This window comes from Oreochromis aureus, linkage group 12 (genome assembly GCF_013358895.1).
Source record: "Oreochromis aureus strain Israel breed Guangdong linkage group 12, ZZ_aureus, whole genome shotgun sequence".
Classification (NCBI taxonomy): domain Eukaryota; kingdom Metazoa; phylum Chordata; class Actinopteri; order Cichliformes; family Cichlidae; genus Oreochromis; species Oreochromis aureus.
In genome coordinates, this window is record NC_052953.1 from 38,628,667 (window position 1) to 38,652,331 (window position 23,665).

At 40.4% G+C, this 23,665-nt stretch overlaps 1 protein-coding gene across 1 annotated transcript in view; it reads right to left on the reverse strand.

Moving 5' to 3' along the window:
* Positions 1-701: 701 nt before the first annotated feature.
* The window catches only part of LOC116325055 (protein crumbs homolog 1-like), a 35,204-nt gene continuing 12,240 nt past the window's right edge, over positions 702-23,665 (reverse strand). The window contains exons 4-13 of the mRNA XM_039620887.1: positions 23,329-23,468; positions 22,191-22,376; positions 21,973-22,086; positions 18,184-19,119; positions 16,337-16,878; positions 14,661-14,826; positions 7,358-8,219; positions 5,270-5,386; positions 4,991-5,117; positions 702-4,765 (exon numbers count right to left, since the gene is read on the reverse strand). Coding sequence (XP_039476821.1) covers positions 4,544-4,765; positions 4,991-5,117; positions 5,270-5,386; positions 7,358-8,219; positions 14,661-14,826; positions 16,337-16,878; positions 18,184-19,119; positions 21,973-22,086; positions 22,191-22,376; positions 23,329-23,468 — 3,412 coding nt within the window. The 3' untranslated portion in view covers positions 702-4,543. The remainder of the gene's footprint in view (positions 4,766-4,990; positions 5,118-5,269; positions 5,387-7,357; positions 8,220-14,660; positions 14,827-16,336; positions 16,879-18,183; positions 19,120-21,972; positions 22,087-22,190; positions 22,377-23,328; positions 23,469-23,665) is intronic.

Sequence of the window (23,665 nt, forward strand, 5' to 3'; positions counted from 1 at the left end):
GAAAACAATCATATGACCCCCAATGAGCAAGCACTTGGACAACAGTGGGAACAAAAAACTCTCTTTTAACAGGAAGAAACCTCCAGCAGAACCAGGGCCAGGGAGGGGGGGCGATGGTTCCATATTCCTTCCCTTTACGAATGCTGAAGACCACTGTGTTACTGGGACATTCAGTGTTGCAGAATTCTTTTATGTACCCTTCCCTGGATCTGTGCCTCGATACAAACCTGTCTCCAAGATCTACACGCAGTTCCTTGGGTTTCATGGCTTGGTTTGTGCTCTGACATGAACTGTCAACTATGGGACTTTATAATAAGTGTGTTCCTTTCCATATCAAGTCCAATCAACTGAATTTACCATGGGTGGAGTCCAATCAATTTGTAGAAACATCTGACAGATCATCTGAGCTCAATTCTGAGTGTCATGGCTAAAGCTGTGAATAAATATGTACATGTTCTGTTTTTGTTTTTTATCTTCAAAATGTATTCACTTGGTCATTATGTACAGTATTCTATACATGTAGAATTTCGAGGTGAGAAATTTATGTAATTGAATATCGAATAAGGCTGTAACATGACAAAATATTGACCCAGTGAAGTGCTGTAAATACTCTTAGAAGGTGTTTAGCATGGTGACATGGTGGATCTTCAAATGTAAAATATACACACCACTGGCTTCACACAAGAAAAAAACATCATCCATGTTATACATTTTGCTGTTTTATTTTTACTTTAACACTGATTAAGACACATTTCAAAATAAACCTGATCCCATATCCAGCCTCATTTCTCTTATATACATAAACAAACACTGTAACCATAAACATTGATGGGAAATATACATTCGCTTCACACACACGAGTCTTGTAAGACCGTTACAGTCTCAGTGCCGACAACTACAAGTGTGCTGACCCATTAATTTCACTCATAAACCAAATAATATTTCTAAACAACAAAACCAAACTGTCAGTTCTTTCTGAACAGACTGTAATGTTTTGGAGTCGGGTGCCTCGTGCACAGATCTAAAGAACACCGTACATGGCACAGTTTCAGTAAAAACACCACCAGTGTAAAAATCATTATCATTTTGTACATAGTTGAGATATTTATCTACCCTGTGCATATTCTGTTAAATGACATTGTGTAATACTGTATGTATACTTTAATACTTTTTTACTTTTTAAAACATCTAAACAGCTATAAATAACACAGGATCCTATGAAGGCACATACCTGTACATTCACTTTAAAGGGGCCATTTAGGGATTTCAGACTGTTATTAAACACTATGGGTGCTCTGCAGAAATATAAACAAGCCTGTTTGTCATGAATAACCACATTTATTTCACCAGCATAGTCCAGTCAACACTTACATATTAAAGGGCGTCCAGTTTGCAAGACTTGCAAATAAAACCTTTGAATTTACAGTTAATAGTGCAGGAACATTTTTATTCTGTTAAATTTATATATGTCATGCCTTGACGATTTGGGATGTTTGCTTGGGGTGTCTATTTCTGCATTTATAACTAAACTCTGTGCATACAGAGTATACAGTTAATGACCAGAATTATGTGGACATTACACTGCTTAAGATAATAAACAAAACTCTGAGCATTAATGTGTAGGCATAAAAGCTTCCCTCCCCATAGTTCTCATTACCCAGCTGATGTTTTTAACAGTCTGACTGAAGACATTTACTTGTTCAGCAATATCAATAGCATTTGATATTTAGGTATAAGTTTTGGCATTCCACTTCCTTCCAAATGTGCTGGATGGGCGTGAGTTCTTCCACAAAACAATTAAGAACATTTATGTTTGGAATTAACATACAATGACATGTTGAAACAGAAATTTGTAAGCACATAACTGAACTGAAATGTTCCTTTAGCAAAAGAAAAGACCAAACCATGAACAATTTCCCAGAACCTTCCTTAAGTGTAAGAGTTGTCGGAGCACCAAAACATCTGAACTATAACACAGTCTGTCAACACGTCTTTCTATACATCTTCTGCAAAATAAAACTAAGCTATGATATATTACAATCACTTGGGTTGGTTCATCATGTTTATTGTAACCTACAATCAGTAATGTTTTTCGCTTCATGCCAAAAAATCTGAACAACCTTCATTAAGAACTGTCTCGAGTAGAACAACAACTATGTGTGAATAAAAGTCCTGTTCCACAGTGGAAATCCGGCACCTCACTAACCCAATAAAACAGAAACAGATATGTATATACTTTTGGCCACCGATCTGTATTAGGGCAAATGTAATTGGCTGGAGGAAACAAAATCGATCAATGTAAACTTCAAACATGAAACATTCACAATATTCAGCTGTGACTTGTATGTCACTTGTTTGTGTTTTTCCATGATTTTTAATGTTTAACATGAGTGTATGACCTCTGCACCATCCATTAACTGTAAAGAGTAAAAGGCAAGTGAGCAGGTGAACAGGACTACAAATGCACAGACAGTGCTTTCAAACTTTAAAATATTCCTGTAATTGTTAACTTGAATGAGAAATTCTTTACATTACTCTCGAGGTCAAATTCAGTCTAATCAGTATTTATGAAACTATATAAAACAACGAGCTTAAATTAAGCGAAATGTTTGGTCGCTGGCCACAGTGTATAAACATTGGAATGTATAAACCTATAACATGTAATAATGGTATGTGTGTTTCCTTTGTGTATTCACGTCCACAAATACAGATGTGACCTCCTCAGACTACAGCAGTAACATTTCTACAACAAAACACTCTGACATGTAAAATATATCAAAATAAACAAACATAAAAACAAATTCAGTGGTTTCAACTTTTGCAGCAAAGTAAACACAGCATAGAGACACACAAACAACAATGACATTATAACTACTCAATAATAAAGAGTGGATAGTGTGGTTGATTGTGTTGAGTCATACAGTGCACATTGACAATATAATACAGCAGTCAGTTTTTTTTACTTCTACTTAGGCCACAGTGATGTCTAGCCACACGCTCCATTTGGAGTTCTGATCTAATTTTTCATCACACAAACTTTCCAGAGAATTCTCATTCCCAACGCGCAACATCCCGACGATCTGTCACAGACCGAGGTGTCTCATAGTAACGCGAAATGAGATGGATTTTCAATTGAATCCAACAGAATGCCGCTGCTCCAGCCATGCCCTAACAGCTGGACCCTATCAGATAGTGTTTTCTAAAGTGATTCATGGTCAGAACGTAAAACACAATGACATGTACAGATTCATTCCAAATGGCTCTCATGCCTCTGAACATATCGAGGATTTGTCACATAGTGTCGGTATGTTACGTGTTGGGATGAGAACGTGTTGGAACTTTCTGTACTGTTTTATTCACACAAACCCGAGCCAGATGTGCTCCTTGAATAATACTGCATTTTACTTTGACCTCTTAACATCCACCAGGTCACCAGCAACACAACAAAGGCGAGGGTTAGAGTTAGGTTTGGGTTTTGGCTTCTAAAAAACTACGACTAAGTCTCATCCACTCCTTTGGCATTGCAGTTTTTTGTTTGTCTGTTTGTTAATAGCTTTTCCACTATTTTCAAATTGGAAAAATTCTATAAAAATTCTGTAAAAAGGTGTGATATATATCAACTTACCCAAAACCCAATGCCTAGCTGTAGTTGAGTCGCTCGTAACCTGATTGATTTTAAAAAGTTAACAATGCTCTTTTCCAGTGGGACATCATTTATATTAGGCGAGTGTAATCCCTGGCAGCATTTTTGAATTAGAAATTCAACATCAAGGTAATTTAATTCAAAATGCATTCTTTCAGACAAAAAAGCTTCACTGTGGATGGAAAGAAAGAGGAAAATCAGATGGCAAAACCCAATATGGCAAAAGAGATGACAGATATAAAAATGACGTCTGACTCCAGAAAAATCTAAAAAAAAAACATAAGCACGCAAACTTCAGTGTGTAACTAAAACTACCACAAATAGTGGGGAACAAAGTAATCTGCAACATGCATGGATCAGCCACAACATTAAAACCTAATGTTGGCTTTTTCAGTTAAAACCTTGGGTCTGTCATTGGGACTAGCAGCAGACATTTTGGTCCGTTTAGCTTCCAGTGACGGTTCTGATCACGTCCCATAAAAGCTCAGATTCAACTGGGACCTGAGCACTTTGGAGTTCAGCTCTATGTGTTGGGCTCTGTGGTGCTCTCGGTCTACTCCTGAGCCCTTGTTGTGATACAGTTTTTTTCTTCCTTTGTTTTTTCTTTCCTTTTTATTTATGCAAAACAGATTTAGTGTTGGGACCTGAAAAGCAATGCCCAACTTTTCAGAGAGCTAAACATCGAATGACAAAAAGTCTTTCTACCAGCACAGTCTGAGTTTGCCTCTGTCAGCATCCACGTTGAAGTCTTCACCTATAAGTTGTGAATGTCACAAGTTTGTGATACTGATTATTTCTTTACCTCTTTCCTTGTGCAAAGGATAACACTGAGGACTATTTGATCTCTCGCCCTTAATATGCATCCTTTGGATGTAAGTCTGTGAGGAAAGGCTTCACACCTTAGATAAGCCTCTCTTCTGGGGGCACTTTGAGGACGCTGCCCATTTCCAGTCTGGCCCCAGCTACCTCCTGTGAGCTGGGGCTGTATGTGCCCTCTGACTGACGCTTCTTTCGTGCTGTCATGATGAGAAAAAACACCACCAGGATGGCCAGTAAGACACATAGAGTGGTCAAAGGAATGGTCACTGCCAACCATGGAACTCGCTCCATTTGTTCCTCTTTCTGCAAGAGAACAGCACAGACCAGTTTTAAATGTGGATAAAGATTCAGACTGACAGAACCTGAAGCACAATTTCAAGCACTGCTCTGGAAGTTTAATCATATTTTCTCTTGTAGCTAAAGGAAACCTGACTCAAATAAAGGCATTTCAAACTGCAAACCCATTGAGCAGAACTAAGCACATTAACTTACAGCTAGTTTTGGTGAATGGAGCTGCGTGTCACTTACATTGCTATCGCAAAGTGTGCCAGTGTATCCTGACACACACACACATTGGAAGTGGTTCAGTCTGTCCAGACAGGTGGCACCATTGAGACAAGGGCTGGACTCACACTCATCTATTTCTGTCTCACACCTGAAACACATCAGCAAGGTTTTAGCACAATACTGACTGACAGAGCAGCAGCTCACATGTGCCCTTCTGACCTTTCTACTTAGATGTGGTTCAGATGCACTTTTAAAAGTACAGGGTGTGGAAGAGGAATGTGTGCAGTGTCGTACTCTTACCTGGCTCCAGCATATCCTGGCTTGCAGGTACAGTTGCCCCCAGAGTCACCTCCAATACAAACTCCTCCGTTAAGACACTCAGTGTTCGCATTGCATGCCACAGGAGGAAAACGCCATCTATTAGACACACAAACACATTTTCTCAAAGAGGCTTTCGACAGCAGAGCTTCAGCTAATGATTATTTTTAGTAGCTGAAGCTCATTAGCTCCTCCGGTTATTGGTTATTCTGTTCCGTAAAATACTTGACTGGAAAAACAGACAAGTCTTTCAGAAGCTGAAACCATCAAATGTTTGGCATTTCTGTTTGTTTCAGATGACACTGATCACCTAGTTTACTAATTTATCAATTTTTTATAGAGTGTTTAAGTACTATTCTATTAAAAAATAATAGTTTTCAGACCACAGGTATACTGAAAAAGGGGTAAAACACAAACTTAAATGGTAAGTGTTACCTGAAGCTAAGCTTCAGTTATAGTTCTATAGCATGAGGTCAACTTTATGCAGCAAAGAGAAAAAAAAATCACACAGCTGTAAGGGTGAAAACGAAGAATAGCTGTAAAGAGAAGCAACCTTATTACAGCTGACAGCTGACGGAGAAAGTCCAGGCGCAAAAAGGAATGTGTCAAATGGGATGTAAACTAGGATCGGCAGGGCAGAGCACTTGAACTAATGGTAGCTAATTCTAGCTTGTGTGCTAATGCAAATTAGTAGATAACAGATGTAGCAATGTACTGAATGACTAATAAAAGCTGATTCATCAAAACATCTTGGGTTTATCTTGCTTGCCTTTACCTGATAGGTGCTTTAAACAGTAAGGTTCTAAAAAAACAATGCCTGTTTTGTGGTATTTAAAGTACAGTGAGCTAGCTGCTTTACTATCTTAATATTTCATGAAACAGTGGTTCACACATTAGACCAGCGGTTCCCAAAGTGGAGGGCGCAGAGCCATTGCAGGGGGGGCGCAGTATGACTAAAAAAAAAAAAAAGAAGGCTTGGACTTGGACTAGCATAATGGACACATTTTTTGATGGGGATCCCACACAAACGCAAAGCAGAGGTTTAAGCATCGCCAAATATGCTTCCAAACCAACATCCTTCCAAGCCGAAGGCTTAGAACAGGACCTGTCGTGCCAAGGTAGGTATCCCTGTCAGAATTAGTTTCCCCTGCGTCGGGAGCTGGGCTGTCCAAATCACGGACAAACAGTATCGCACATTCTTGATTTCTAGTTCACAAACACTTCTAATAACGACTAACTACTCCTGAAACTTTGGAGGTTTTAGCTTTTTATACAGTAACGTTACAGGAGGATAAAAATAATTATCAGGCAAAATGTCCTTTGTTTGTTAAAATAATACCGTCTGATACCCCGTGAGAACATTAAATATATAATTTTCTGTTGTAACCCTCTAACTGAATGGTAATGTAACAACACTCGTTTTTCACTTTTGCACAAAACTAGAACATCACTACTTCCACGTCTAATTGTCTGTAATGGAGGCAGAGTAAACTGGATCTGCACTCCGTGCCCAGCGAATGCTTGCAATGCAGGAGTAACACATTCTGTCGGTGATACCTACCTTGGCCCAACACTGATTCTTCCACAATTTGTTCCCCCGGTTCAAATCACGGACAAACAGTATCCCACAGTTGTTTTTAAACCCATTTTGCACAGAGAGACATTTTTTGAAAAATGTATTGATAGCAATGTTGAATAATTTTACACAGTGAAAAAACAAAAACTATACGTAAAATAGAAGATTTTCTTGTAAAACAAAGGGGGACCTAGCAAGAAAAGTTTGGGAACCACTGCATTACACAATAAATGCTATAACAAACTGCTATAAATAAGTAGCCAACTGACAAATCGATCTGAAATAAATCTCTGCATAATGTTCAGGCAACCTGTAATCATCTTTTGAAAGAATAATTTTAAATTCTTTAAGAATGTTAATAAAAAAGTAACAACTGCAGGAGAAATTTCAATAGAGAGGACTATTGCCTGAGTCAGCGCAGTCAAAGTTTTGTCTGGTGCAGTTTTGCACATTTTAAAAAAATGCGCTGTAAAGAAGCTGAAGGCTATACTCACTGGCAACGCTTTCCAATGTAGCCAGGAGGACACGAACAGGTGTGAGTTCCCTCTGTTTCAACACAGTCTCCTCCATTCTCACACTTGAACTCCAGACAGTTATCCACCTCTTCCCCACAGTCTTTCCCTTTGTATCCAGGCTCACATTCACACTGGAAGTCTGCCAGGAGGTCTTTACATGTACCATAGACACAAGGAGTTGAAGAACACTCATTTATCTCTGTTTCACACAGCTCCCCCTCCCATCCAGGTGTGCAGCTGCAGTTAAACTCATTAAACTGGTCCTGACACACACCCTGGTTGAGACAGGGCTGTGAATCACAAATAGGTGCACCATGGCACCCTATGCTTGGCTCATGACCACCCACTCTGGTGAATCGGCTCATCTGAGGTGGATCTGCTACCTTTATGAGTGGTAGGTAGACCCCACCTAGCCTCACCTCTCCTAAACATCCTGTGTATTTTTCTGCCAGCCAGATTTTGGTGTCATTGAGAAAGTTGAGGTTGCCACTTATTCCAAAGCTGACACCAGCTCTCTGTCCATCTACGGTGAGGCACCAGCGCGATTCTGACTGTGTTGGGTCAACCATAGTAAGCTGAATGTGATGCCATGCCCCATCAGCGATTGTCCTGTCGCCCATGAAGGCCTGCAACTCTGCACCATCCCCACTGTCCAGTTTGACCAGCAGGCTAGAGTTGAGCAGGCCCAAGCAGAAGACCTCGGTTGTGTTGACAGAACGCAGCAAGATCCCATTCTCATCCCGTGTTCGTATGTCCATGGTGATGTTGGTCACGGAGCTCAGCAGGGAGCTTTGGGCAATGTACTGGAGAGAATTGTCTTGAAAAATGGCTTCAGTTAAACCTGTGAGGGGACAACGTCATGAGAGTTACTGGCACTGACAAACAGGTATATTAGGTAATAAAAAAAAAAAAATGCTGATGGTTCAGAGACATCACGTTAATTTTCACCTCCACCAAGGAGGTCATTGTTTGATTTGTCTGTTGGTCTGTCAAAAAGTTTCCTGAGGGATGTGGATAAAAATTTGATCAGAGTTGAGACTTCGCCCACCTTAGAAATCTTTTAGAGTAGAATTTTGACTCAGGAAGTATTGAATAACACTGTAAGACTGAAATTAGAAAACTTGGAAGACAGTGACATCATGTTAAGAAAATAACTAATCCAGGGCCAGATATCCTTCTGGACCTGCTTTATGCAGCAAGTCTTCTGTGGCAAACACTTCGTAAAAATGGGAGGAAAAATTACTTTTAGAATTAGATGAACACTAAAAGTGATTTCTGCTAAGTGATTAAGTCTCATTCAATCAGTCACACACACACACACTCTTAGAGTGCTGTTATCTAACTTTCACAGACTCGGGGTTCAAGTATTTTGTCCAAGAAGACTTTGACACATGGACTGGAGGATCCAAGGATCAATCCACTGACCTTCTGACTGATATACAATCTGCTCTACCAATCCATAGTCTATCATATTTGATACATCAGATTTTTAGTATTTAAGTCTTCTACATCAGTAGTGTGATTTCTTACTCTCCCCCCAAAAAATAATAAATAAATTGCAAAATTCATTTTTAAGCACAAAATTGCAAAAAGAACCCACCAGAAATATCAAAGATTATTTAAATTCATATTCAGATTATTTTGATTATTTGAAGAGCTAAATGATTAGCTGTAGCACTAACAAAGTAAAGAGTAACACTTGAAAATCACTTGGATGACTAAACAATATACAGGGTGGGCCATTTATATGGATACACCGTAATAACATGGGAATGGTTGGTGATATTAACCCTCTGGGGTCCAGGGTATAATTGGCTGTTTTTGACTACTTTTGATGTTACTTCTATATTTCACCTTTAAAATATGTTTTTCTTGCCTTGTTTGGTATCATTATTTTCAGCACAACCTCAAATATCTGAAATTTGAGTTATTTTTCATTTTGGCATACTATATTAGCACAGTTGATCTAAATTCAGACAAAAAATTCAAAATCCAAGTAGAAAAAAGTTATATTTTCTAAAAATTATGCACAAGTTTTGCAAACAACAAAGTTATATGGTACTATTTACCTAAAAATGCAGCCAAGGCCTCAGGCGTTTTTTATATAACCATTTAAATCTATTTACAGAACAATCAGGTGTGCCGGATCAAATAAGAAGGCACACAAATTATTTGTGCCAGTCCAAAAAATGTAGTTTGTGTTCAGTATAAGACAGAGGAGAACACCACAGGCCTAAACCCTGCAGGTCTGACAGCAGGAGGTGCATGAGTGCAGTTTTCCATGTGGGAACATGTGTTTACACTGGAATCTGCCTTTGACGGCTTTTTTAGAGCAAATATGAAATTTAGCAGTCTAACTGACACACAATACAAGACAATAACTACACAACAAACTAACTACAGCCTCCAAACACGCTAAACGTCACTAATGTCTCACATATGAAAACTCTCTCTCTCTCTTTCTTTCGCTCGCCCGCTTTCCATCGTGGGTGTCACTCCTAAAAACTTCCCCTTCTCCCTAAACAACCAAATGTCACATGTTGCCTTATCATTTTTTTGATTGGTTATTAGTTATTTACAAGTTTCTCTTTGTTCACAGCCATTGACATGTCAAAGAGGTTAACACGTGAGGAGCGGATCGAAATTGTGTTGATATCTGGTGAACGCAGTAACCGGGTCATTGCAGCAGATTCCAATGCAAGACACCCTACGAGACCACCCATCTCCCATGCTACAGTTAGCTAACTGCTTGCTAAGTTCCGTGAAACTGGTTCAGTGTTGGATTTGCCAAAATGTGGACACAAGAAAACTGTCACTAATGAAGAAACATCAGCGGCTGTCCTAGCTTCATTCACCAAGAGCCCACAGCCTAGCATAGGGCTGGGCGATATATTGAGTTTTTTAAAAATATCGATATATTTTTATACGAGATATAAGATGTGACAATATCGATATAGTCTATGTTACGTTATAATCAGTGTTGGGACTAACGCGTTATTAAGTAACGCGTTACAGTAACTACGTTATTATTGTGGTAACGAGCACGGTAACTAGTTATTATGCCAAAATCAGGAACGCGTTACTCGTTACTGGGATTTAGATAGGCTCGTTATTCGTTACTTCGTGTGGTGGCTATCGCGGAGCTTCCACAGTAACATTAGCAAGTGGTGGAGGCCAGCAGGTGGATGAGAGAAAGTGGAGGCAAGAGGAGAGACCCGAAGGGGCCGCCGCAAGAGTGTCAGGTGAACTGAACTTCTGGGTCAGATATAAACCAAGTTAAGGTGGAGTTTATTTTCATTATGCTGACTTTTTCGTACTGCGTGCTAGCTAGCATGACGGAGTTTCTATACAGCTGGGTGGGTGCTATGTTACTGATGTTGAACTTTATTTTGTTCATACGGTTAATTATTAGAGTTGCCAACCGTCCCGTAAAAAACGGAATTGTCTCGTATTCAGCTGATCGGCTTTTCTCTCTTGTTTATTTATCGCCCACTTTGCGCCAGAAAGAGGAAACCAGTGGATGTCGCGTTAAACAACAGCAGCACGTTTAAGCTTGATCAGCTGTTGTTAGAATTTATTTAATATTAATTTCTAGTATCAGCTGATGTTTGCTGGAGCCACAGCTGTGAAAGCTGCTGGTATGATGTCGGTTTGGTTATCTGGTGAGAGGGAAACATGCAGATGAAACCAGGAGATGTCCTTACTGAATCATCAGAGCTGAACAGGTGATGGAGAAACAGGTTTACCTTTTAGGTGACATGAATGAGTTGAAGTTATGAACTGTTTCTGAGAGACAAATAACACCAGGATCCTTTTCTAAGTAGCTGACAGCTGGTAACTGTGCAGGGGCGGATCTAGCAAAGTGATGCCAGGGGGCCAAGTAGGGCATTAACAGGGAAAGGGGGGCACAAAGAAATACTTTTCATTCTTATTCTCATTTAAAATGTCTAGCTTTAATAAATAATTATCTGAGTCTTACAACAAACGACTGATAGATTGATACATATATACCATCAAGACAGTGTACATCACTGTCACAACGGTGTTTGTTTTCATTCAAAGGCTTTATGATTTTTCCTATAATGGTGGGCCGGTCTCTAGTCAAAATGCCCGGGTCGATTTTTTTGTCCCAGTCCAGCCCTGGATACAGCTCATCTGCAGTCTGGTGTTACCTACATCTTCCTATTCAGAAGGCAGAATTTCTGAGTTCTGAGTACAATCAAAAGCACCACGATTGCAGTTTTTGTGTTGGATGTAAAAAGCGCACATGACGCTGTGACGTAGGCTAGAATCATGGCGGCAGTCGACGATGGTCCAGGCGTGGGATTTCTCTCGTGGAAATGTGCACATTATTTTTTCCTTTCTGTTGGTAGGTGGCACAGTGCACTTGTGGCAAGTAAGCAAGCTAGAAGACTGGCAATCTTGCTGGGTATCCAGTTACGGAAGCAACACATTAACAAGAGAAGTCTGAGTAAAACCAAAGTTACTTTCCCTAGTAACTAGTTACTTTTAAAGTAACGAGTAACTTGAAGTAACTGAGTTACTTTTGATGGAAGTAACTAGTAATGTAACTAAGTTACTAATTTAAAGTAACTTACCCAACACTGGTTATAATTATACTAATTAGACTTGTGGAGCCACAAGTTTGCCTCTCTTTCGTCCACTTTTGTCTCTATGCAACGTTACTCGGCCTCGCCTCTCTCCTTCACTGAACACAACTCCCCCTCCTCCCCCACCTGCAGGCAGCGACAAGATGGGCATGGCAAATCTCCGTTAACATGTTACTGCGCATCGCCCCCTGCGTGGGGCTGGGCGCCGTCAACGTGTTAACGAGCTAATGAGCTAACCACACTAATGCTATGCAGCCCACAGGGGCTGCACGGCCTGAAATCCTTTCATTTTCTCAAAAGTTGACAGCGCCCCTTATGTATGAATTCTGGTTGCGCTTGATGACCGCGAACCGATTTTAATTGATACACAGCGCTCAGCAATACGTCAAAAAATGTTTTAGTACGACTTTGGTAAGCTACGAAGCTGCACCGCTTGATGGATTGTCGGAGCATTATGGCTACAGAGGAGCCTCGTGGAGTAATACGTACTGTGCGTCAACGTAATATTACCGTACTGTGTGTGTATAAGGACCATAAATGGCACCTGTTAAGAGACATGGTTACGAAGCGGATTTCAAACTCAATGCTGTCAGTCATGCAGTAGAAGTTGGGAACAGAGCAGCTGTGAAATCTGTCTTTGTTATTATGCTCAGCGTCTGTTAGTTTACATTTTGACTGTACAATTGTGAGCTTTTTGTTATGCATGCAAACAACATTGTTTTCTTTTATTTATGGAGCATTATTATTTAATAAATGCTCATAAGGGCGATCGTGGCTCAAGAGTTGGGAGTTCGCCTTGTAATCGGAAGGTTGCTGGTTCGAGCCCCGGCTCGGACAGTCTCGGTCGTTGTGTCCTTGGGCACGACACTTCACCTACTGGTGTTGGCCAGAAGGTCCAATGGCGCGATATGGCAGCCTCGCTTCTGTCAGCCTGCCCCAGGGCAGCTGTGGCTACAACTGTAGCTTTCCTCCACCAGTGTGTGAATGGGTGGATGACTGGATGTGTAAAGCGCTTTGGGGTCCCTAGGCGGGACTAGTAAAAGCGCTATACAAATACGGGCCATTTACCATAATTTATTTTTGAGTAATTTTTTCATGTACATCTACGCTGTATGTTAATAAAAGTGCCTGTGTGACATCTGGGACACAGCTTTGACTAAGAACTCTCTTTTTGTTCTTACTTTATGGCTTTAAAAAAAATATCGAGATATATATCTTATATCGCCATCCAGCTAAAAAAATATCGAGATATGAATTTTGGGTCATATCGCCCAGCCCACAGCGTACCACTCGCCGCATGTCACTGGAGAGTGGCATTAGTTGAACATCCCTTCGGCAGATATTAGCTACTCACAAATGGCACCCTTACAAACTCCAGCTACTGCAGCATCTCAACGAGGATGACCCAGATCGGCGTACAGAATTTGCAGAATGGGCAAAACAAAAATTGGAACAGGACCCTCAGTTCACGCACAAGATAACAGTGATGAGGCAAACTTTTATGTGAATGGTGAAGTTAACAAACAAAACCACCGCTATTGGTCTGACACTAACCCACATTGGATGGATCCCTCCAAGAATGTTGGAACAACAAAAGTGATGGTTTGGTGTGGTATATGGGGTACAATGATAGTGGGTCCATTCTTCATCAATGGAAACCTCAAGGCCACTGGATATTTGAAATTGTTACATGATGATGTGTTTCCCTCTTTATGCACTGAAGCTGGCACGTTCCCTGAGTTTTTCCAGCAAGATGGTGGACCACCACTTTATGGGTGCCAGTTCCAAGCATTCCTAGATGAACAGTTTCCTGGAAAGTGGATTGGTCGTCGTGGGCCAGTTGAATGGCCCCCAAGGTCTCCCGATCCGACCCCCTTAGACTTTTATCTTTGGGGTCATCTGAAGGCAATTGTCTATGGTGTGAAGATACGAGATGTGCAGCACCTGAAACTACGGATACTGGATGCCTGTGCTGGCATTTCTCCTGCGGTGTTGCTATCAGTGTGTGAAGAGTGGGAGAAGAGGGTTGCATTGACAATCCAACACAACGGGCAGCACATTGAACAAATTTTATAAGTGGTCAGAAACTTGTAAATAACTCATGAAAGAATAAAGTTACGTTGAAACCAAGCACACCATTGTTTTTCTTGTGACATTACCAATAAGTTTGATGTGTCACATGGCCCTCTTCCTATTGAAAAAAAAAAAAAGTTGTATCCAAGATGGCCGACTTCTAAATGGCCACCATGGTCACCACCCATCTTGAGGAGTTTGCCCCCTCACATATACTAATGTGCCACAAACAGGACTTTAATATCACCAACCATTCCCATGTTATTACGGTGTATCCATATAAATGGCCCACCCTGTAGATTCTGTAGAACCATTTTATGTCTCGTGTTGCTCTCTGTGCCACTTCAATGCTGCTACAGAGTAAAAGCCATATAAACTACTTCAATATGATGCAACATAATCTTTCTGCACCTGCTACAGAACTGTTAAGGTCATCGAGTCTCTTCGTCGATAAGGAGGATCCCATGAGATGTGTTCCTAAAAATCTAATGTTAAAAACTTTAATAAAAGATTCCTGATTTGAAAGAAAAAGAGCAAAAACAAATAAACCTGACCTGAATCTCTCTGGTTTGAAAAATCACTGCTAAGGGATTACTCACACTCATAACCATCCTGTAGCTCCAAGCAGCGCACTCCCTCAGGGCAGGGCTTTTCGACGCACCACAAGCGAATCTCACATAGTTGACCCCGGTAGTTAGTGGAGCAGTTGCATCTGAAGTCATTCCAGGTTACCTGACACTGTCCACCATTGAAACACGGTTCATCCTGTGTACAGACAAACACAGATGGATGGATTAGAACATTGCTTGTAAAATCTCCCACCTGATGCGACCGCATAGGTTAAGGCTACAAAGAGGATTGAGCGCTAACTTAAAGATCAACGGGATTCTCAACCAGATCAATGATAATAGGGTTATCACAACCAAGCTATTAGACAGTCCTGCAATTGCCATGAGATAAAAGAGCCATATATTTTCTCATAAATCAACTTTGCAGCATGTGTCTGTAAAAAATAAAAAATAAAAAATATATATATATACATATATATTAGGGGTGCAACAATACTCGTATCGATATTGAACCGTTCGATACAGTGCTTTCGGTTCAGTACGCATATGTATCGAACAATACAAAATTTTTTATTTATTTTATCAACTTTTCTTCTGACGATGCTGTCTGTGTTGAGCGCTCAGTGGATCTGCGTTCGACTACTCCGCCTAGGCTGCACCGTCGAGTGCAGATCCACTGAGCGCAGCACAAGCTAGCAAGACAGAAGTTAAGCTCGTTGCAACATGGCAATTGAACCTCCCCCACCCTCATTCAGATCTGGCGTTTGGAACTATCTTGGTTTTCATGTGAAGCATGACCCTGATGGTAAGCGCGTCTTGGACAAAAGTAAAACAGTATGTCGGATGTGCCACGCAATGCTCAATTGGTGGGAACTAGTGTGTTAGCGCAGTTAGCATGTTAACGTGTTGACACCGTCCAGCCCCACGCACGGGGCGATCCGCGGTAACTCGTTAACGGAGATTTGCCGCGTTATGGCGTTAACGTCATTTTAACGAGATTAACGCTGACAGCATTAGTGGGAACACAATGAATATGACTGCACATTTACGCTGACATCATCCTAGTGCAAAGACAAGTGGAAGCAGACAAAAACAACAAGCACGCATGCTACAAACTTTACCCGCGTCATTTAGACAGCCGTCAGCACATGATTCTCCTTATGGGGACCTGATATGTTTAATATGCTGCTGAGAATATACCCCAGAAGAAGGGTATAATATAGCTTTTATTTTGGAAAGAGCCATTTCTCTGTAATAAACTCTCTTTTCCAAAGATGAGTGATTTCTCGATCAGATAGATTTATTTTTTAAATTATTTTGTTGTTTCAGCAACATTAAATTTAAAAACTGTACTTTTGAGTTAAAATATATATTTATAATTTTAATAAATGACAAATTAAAAAGGCATGAACATTTTTTTGTATCAAAAAAATATTGAACCGTGACACCAAAGTATCGAACCGAACCGAACCGTGAATTTTGTGTATCGTTGCACCCCTAATATATATAGATAGATAGATAGATAGATAGATAGATAGATAGATAGATAGATAGATAGATAGATAGATATATCATCATAAAGGTTTTCCTAAACAAGAAACCTCACTGTGAGGCGACTGTGCTTACCAATCCATCACCATAATAAATAATTATAAATAAAACTATAAATCATGAGAAATTAAACAGGGATGCACCACATTCTTTACCTTGCATGTATCATCACTTTGGCATCCTGGCAGCAGGTTATCCTCGGTGCTTGCCTGGTAAACCTCCGTCTCCTCTGGATAACCTTCAGCAACCAGATGCTTGTGATCCAGTCGAATGTCCTGCAGACAGCCCTTGAAGTTTCCACCCCAGGCATTCGTGCTCTTGCCTGCAGGGAGCCCTCCAACATATGCCACATCCCCGGCTTCTACACTCACATTTCCTAAGGCACGATTATTGCCCGCTTTGGGAAAAACCACATGGCCACAATGTACCTTTACAATCACCAAATTATTTTTCCCATCAGTAACTGATCTCGCTTCTGAGAGAAGCGTGGTGTGAGGACTGTAAATAGCAACAGTGCCTTCTTTCAGGTAGATGGTCAGGTACGCATCTCCTTCTCGATGAAACTGCAGGAGCATGCCATTGTGTTTGAGGGAGCGCATAAAAAACGAAATGGTAAAGTTGTCACCGTGAGTTTCTGATATGTTGAACATAGAATAGCTGGTGCTGTTTTCATGTCCAAAGGTCCAGGAAGGGTACTCTGAAGTAGGGGGAAGAAGGACAGAGTTTTAGTATTTTATCTCATGCACTATTAGATTTTATTATATTTATTATTTAAATGTATTAGTTTTTTTTTTCATATTAAGATTTTAAGTACTAAACAAATGACAAGCACTGTTACATGTATGAATCAGGCTAATTGCTTAGGCTGATTGCAGAGGGTGGTTAGTTAGCTTTTCAGTAGCATCAGTAGCATTTACTATTACATTCTTTCTTTATGATATTCTAATTTCATTATGATTATTTGTGTGATATATCATATAAGATGCTAAACAAACAGTACTTTCTTTAATTCAAAAACTAAAAATAATTGGCTAAACTACTTTAAATTAATGCCAAGTTATGCAGTAACCACAACTGCAATAAAAAGGTGTTACTCAGTTTTTAACTAATGCATTTTGGGTCATTTTCTGCTTTGTGAATACATAATATTTTATTACTTTATATTCTGTACTCGGTATTTTTGAAACAATTTCATACAATTCCATTTTATTTTATTTCTATAGTATAAACAACAACAACAATCACCTCAAACAGAACCTAATTTGAACAATACCCAGCTTTACTATTCCACCACTGCAATGAGAAACCATTTTGAAGACTCATTAATTGTGTCGTGGCCTGGACTTTAACATTTTTAACAGAGATTTTAACAGATGTTATCATTTAAAAGGAATCCATTGTGTAATAAAACATTTTGCTGAGTTTTACTGAAAGGTGCAAAAGAAAACTCAACAAAAAAACTTGCTTTGCCGTTATCAATCATTAGTTTGTATTTTGCCTCTTGCAATTCTAGTTTTGGTGGCTATTACTCCTAGCTGGCAAGAGGGGATTTTGCTTAATATAACCCTGGAGTCACTTTTCAGTGCTTTTGGTTTGACTGGAATATTTGCTTCTTTTAACTTATGGCTGTTGACTAAGATGCAGTTAGCATTAAAGCTGTTACTTGTAACTTCTTAACATCCACTAGATCAAACCATGTTTACAGATGGTGTTGTGTTAAGATTGAGTTTTAGTCGCAGCCAAAAAAAAGCAGAAGAAGATGTAACATTTGAATCAAGTCTGTTTTTGTGACCTCGCAGTTCACAGTAAGATTTCCATTTAGTTATACTCAATAGGTAAAATTTCCAAATAAAGGGAGAGATGTGAATCTAACCGTAACCCTAAGACACCTTAGATTGTGTGTGTTGAGTTACTAAACCTAAGAAGTTCTTCCCTGTTCTGTTCATTTATCCAGAGAACCGATTGTTTTGTGTCAAAGGAGAGGTGAGATGTTTACTCATACCTTTTTCACAGTTTTCTCCATAGTACGGTCGATGGCACTGACAGCTAGCACCGACCCACATATCCACACACTGTCCACGCTGCATGCATGGGTCATCACCACACCAGTCTTGTTTGGTACATCCCAGTTCCAAGCCCATATTCTCCTCCCTGATGAGATCTTGAGGCAGCAGCAGCTTATAGTCAACTTGAAAGTCTTCCATACAGCCAATGAATGCCTTTCCATTGGACAAGTTGCCCACATATTTCTGTGGTGCCCCTCCTATATGCAGCTGCTGGAAGGAGCTGGATTGGAGGAAGATCAGATGGTTTCGACCCTCATTCTTTACCTGGCATCCTTCCTCACAGCTGGGTCCTTTTACAGCCAGAACCAATCTCTCGTCCATGGTCATGGTTACTGTGTGCCATTCTCCATCATTGACTGGGCCTGGGAAATTGGCCCACAGTACCTTCCCTGATTTTACCTTTGCTAGGAGGGAGCCTTTGACAAGCTCGAGAGAGACAAAGTTCTCCACGGTGCCCCGGTAGTAGAGCACCATGTCAGGAAGAGTACTCCTGAATCGAAGCTGCATGTGTAGAACATTTGGCTTTGTCTTGTTCTTGAAAACAGGCAACTGCATATGGACGTAGCCCTCTGAGTTGAAGGAGAAGGTGGTGGAGGTATTGCAGTGATCTCCTGTCCAGCCAGCAGGACACACACAGGTGTAGCTGTGTTCACTATTCTTGATCAAAACAGGGACGCAGCCTGCTTCGTGCTGGCACTGGTGCTGCCGGCAGCCAACGAGCCTGACGTCGCAGTCTCGCCCCCCCCAGGGCTCATGGCCAGGCTCCAGCACAGGGCAGTGACACCTGTAGGAATTGGCAGCGTCTTCGCAGGTGGCGCCGTTCTTGCAGGGATTACTGTCACACTCGTTGATGTCTACTTCACAGTGTACACCTGCATGAGGAAACACTGACATTTAGTGTCAACTACTGCAGCTTACTCCAGCAACACTTGTCCAACTTTCCCATGCTAAAAATGCATTCACATGGATCAGATTTTTACTACAACATGACTTAAATCTCTTAGATATCAAGTCAGTGAAGCACACATGTAGATGAAGACAAGGGATGAGCTTTCTAGTGCGATTTACAGATGAGGAAATGACCTGAGGAAATAGCTGTTAATTTAACAATTAGACAACAATAGGATCTTCAATCTCCCTAACACAGTTAACTTAGTGACTGTCTTGTTGACTGCATCAACTGAACCATTAAATATTGCATTTGTTAGCCGTGTACGACACACACCCTCTGTATTGGAAATAAAGTCTATCTGTGTGATCGGTGGTCAGCGCCTTCTCAAACTCTGTTCAACATTAACTCTCAACAGCAGCAGTCAACTTGCATTAACCTAGTCCTCTAAAATACTCTAAACCTGAGGTGTCCTAAAGCTGTTCCTTCAGTCTGCCAATGTGCCGCTCTCATAAAAACCTTGCAACTCTATGCAAATCTCTTCTATGTAATGAAAGAGTGCTGCATCATACCTGTTACCCACCACGGCCCACAGCAGCACAGCAGCAACAGCATCAACCTCCTTTCTTCCATGACCCACTGAGGCAATGGACAACACACTGCTCACACTGGATGAGTGAAGTGACATAACCAAGTCCCTCTCTCTCTCTAACAAACACACACACACACATAAACCAGAGGTGCCTCCTCTTCTCTACTCTGTACCAGGCAGACAGGCAGAAGTGATTACACCAGCCCTGCCCACCTTTTCTTCTGCCTTTTTTCTCCCTCCTCCATCAGTCTGTGAATTCCTCCTTCCCTCCCTTCTTCCTCCTCCTCCTTCCTCACTCACACCCTATACTCCTACTCCTATCTGCAGCTCAGCACTATCAAAGCGATTAGCTCCCAGCCTCCAGCTGGCTCCTGTCAGTGTATGACAACAGGAATGCTGTGCTGCAGTCCCCTCCTTGCTCCATGAGCTGGTTTGTAGTTACTCACTAGTGGCAAGTACTTCCTGGAAAGAGCCAGCAGGAGGTGCTGCATGTTCAGTGTTTAAGGTGTGTGGGCCAGGTTTGAAAAGCACTGGACTATATAATAACATATACAATATATATCTATATTTCATTTTGTTTAGCAAGAACCCAAAGACCCTCTCCACAGCAAAATCATTAGTAGCAGTGAACTGGGCATGCTTCTTACTGAAACCTGGATTGATGACACTCGCAGCATAATGTAGAGCTGATCGAAAAACCACCCACTGCAGTAACTATAGTTTTGAACACTGCACCAGTAAAAACAGGAGCGGTGGTCAGATTAATGTGATATGTAACAATTATTTTATTCCTAAATCTTTGTCATTTAACAGTTATTTGATTTTTAAATTTCTAAGCTTTTTAAATCTATAAAAATTTCTCTATATCAACATTTTCTCCTATAATTTCTAAAGATTTGAAAAGAATGATTCATCAGTTAAAGTCTTGAATCTCTTAACTTGCAAAAAAGAACGGTATTTATATAGCACTTTTCTACCTAAGCACTCAAAGAGCTTTATACATGTCTCATTCATCTATGTAAGTGCTTTCTAGCCAACATTCACACTCCAATGAACACATCAGGAGCAATTTGGAGTTCAGTATCTTGCCCAAGGAGATCCAATTAGTAGACGCCCTGCTCTACCTTCTGAGCCACAGCCACCCAGGATACCGTCTGAGATACCAGGGGCTTTGACAAAATAGCAGTACTTGACATGCTGGGAACAAGTATAGGATGGACCATTATTTCAGCCACAGTCATGAAGAGCTATTTTCAACCACAATAAAAATAAGAAGTCCTTCAACAGATGATCTAGCATCCCAGTTCAAAAGAAGGAAGAGTCTAAATTCACAGAAGAACCAAAAGAACATCAATTAAGTGTTGCAAGAACCATGGAAAACCCACACACCAAGTACCAAAAAAGAATGGGTGCAAGGAAAATGACATGACATATGTATCATTTGGATAAGGTCCTTGTTTATTGTCCTTTATTCATTGGACTTTAATTAGGCTACTAAGCAGCTTTGCTGTAATCCCCCCTCCCTCCTGACAAATTTCTTAAGAGACCCACATTTAATGCCTAAGATGAACGCCTGGCATATGGCACCTTCTATTGGCTTTGTTGTTTTCTGCTATGCTTCTCTATATCATGTTCCCTCTCATCCACTCCTTTCCTCTACTGTCTTTTGTTAGGAAATAGGCTCCAATTTTCTTGATGAGAGCCTTTGGCTGGACTCATCACTTCCAGGCCAGATTTCTGGGCCTCAATATTAGCGTTTGATGTGGGTTTTATGTGGGTCCGCTTGTTTTCAGTAGTTTGAAAGCACTTTTGTTTGGCATTGAAGATTCTTAGGTAATCCATCTACACTGACTCCTAATGAAAATGTTCAGTTTGAACTGTTTAGTTCAAATTTCTGTTGTCACACAAACAAGGACCATGAGGTTAAAAAAAACGCAGAAATATTTAAAAGAAAATAGTTTTTTAAAGAGATACTGTTGTTTCTGGTCCAGCCAACAGTGATATTTTAGTGCAGGCAGGGCTCAAGCACACACTTCACCACTGTGACACCAGGAGAGGCTAACTAACAGATTACACAAAGCTAACATTTGTTTTTCCTGAGCACAGAATCATTTGGACTGATTCTATATCATCTGTCCTGACAGACTATATAACAGCCTCTACTTTGTGACACTGAAGGAAGAGAACAGAAAACACAACTTGTTAGGGGGTAAAATTAAATAGCTGATAAGAGGTTTCTCCTACCTGTAAAGCCATCTCGACAGACACACTGATAAGAGTTGACGAGATCTTGGCAGCTTCCTCTGTGCTGACATGGAGCAGACTCACACTCATCCACATTAACAGAGCAGTCGTCTCCTGCAAGAAGATTATATCAGTGATATTTATATCCATGTCACCTTCACATCAATGAGGCAACATACAGAGAAACTCAAGTGGTTTTTGCCGTAAGTCTGGTTTACCAATGAATCCTGGCAGACAATGACAGATGAAGCCAGCGGCCACATCATAGCTGAAGTCAGCAGTGCTGAGTTCAGGAAGCTTTCTGTAGTTCACGACATCTGAGCGTTGAAAACACTTGCCACCATTGTGACAGGGGTGCTGCTCACACTCATCTATATCCACCTGGCAGTTGTCTCCCTCGTAACCTGGTCGCACAGACATTAGGACATAAACACAAATACATTATATACTTATTCTTATAATAATATTCAGTGTCTGTCAACATACTTACATGGTCGTGAGAACATTATGCTATATTGCCTTAGTCCTACAATAACTGCAAAATATTAAATATTCAAATATTAAATATATTAAAAAATACTTTCTGAGGAGGACCAAATGTAACCAAAATAAATATTTCAGTAAAATATTCAAGTCCCTCGGCTTTTGACTTTTCTAAAGGTAGTTCTTTAGTTACTACACAGAGTTAATGTTTCCTTTTTCAGTAGGATATTGCTTCTATTTTAACCTTCTTCCATTAGATATGGGATTGATTGTTTCCTAAGCAATCAAAGCAGAAAACTGTGCAAGCATGTCAGTGTTTTAAGTGTGCTGAGCAATGCAAAGTTAGAAATAATCTCTGAATTTGTTGTTCAGAAGCTGATACGATACATCCAACACAACAGCATTAAAAAGCATGTTTACAGCCTGGTAGAAAAAACAGTTCATTGGATAGCTTGACCTTCAAATGATGCGGGCACAGCTTTTTTTTATAATTCACGTGATTTTTAAAAGGCTTTAAATTAGTGTAAATTAATCAGAATCAGAGACACCTGCTAAACAAGTACAGGATGAGCTTAGCTTTTCTCATCTTCAACATACGCGTCTGCATCTTTGTTTGTGAAAACGTCCTCCTGCTTTAAAGAATTTCCCTGCTTTTGAATGGTAGCTCTGCTCTTTAGGCCCCTTCACTTCCTCAGACTCAAGAGTCCTCAACTCCTTTGTTCAGTTTGATTTATGCATGGGAAACCCCGCAGCTTACATGGCTCTATTTTTTTTTCCAATTTTTAGCATTTTTGGTGAGTAGTTATAAAACACAGGCCCTAAACCACGGTGAGAGTTGGTTTATACTAGCCTTAAAGTTGAACCACAACGAACCTGGCCAACAGAGGCACTTGTACTGATTGGTCCCCTCCAAACACGTGGCTCCATTCTGGCAGGGGTCAGAAGCACATTCAGGAATATCCTCTTCACAGTAGTCGCCTACAAAGCCTGTCCCCTCACAGTCACAGACATAGCTAAATGAGACAAGATAGGCAGTCTTAGACTGATTGAGCATGTCTATCATAGTATATATTAGATCACTGTTGCATTGTTGTAGCTGGTTGAGATAGAGTGCATTTTAAGATGAAAACATCCCACTGGGCTCCAAGTGTCTTGTTATCTCCACTTGATCTCAACATTGTACACAAAACACAAATGTCAGTGAAATTTT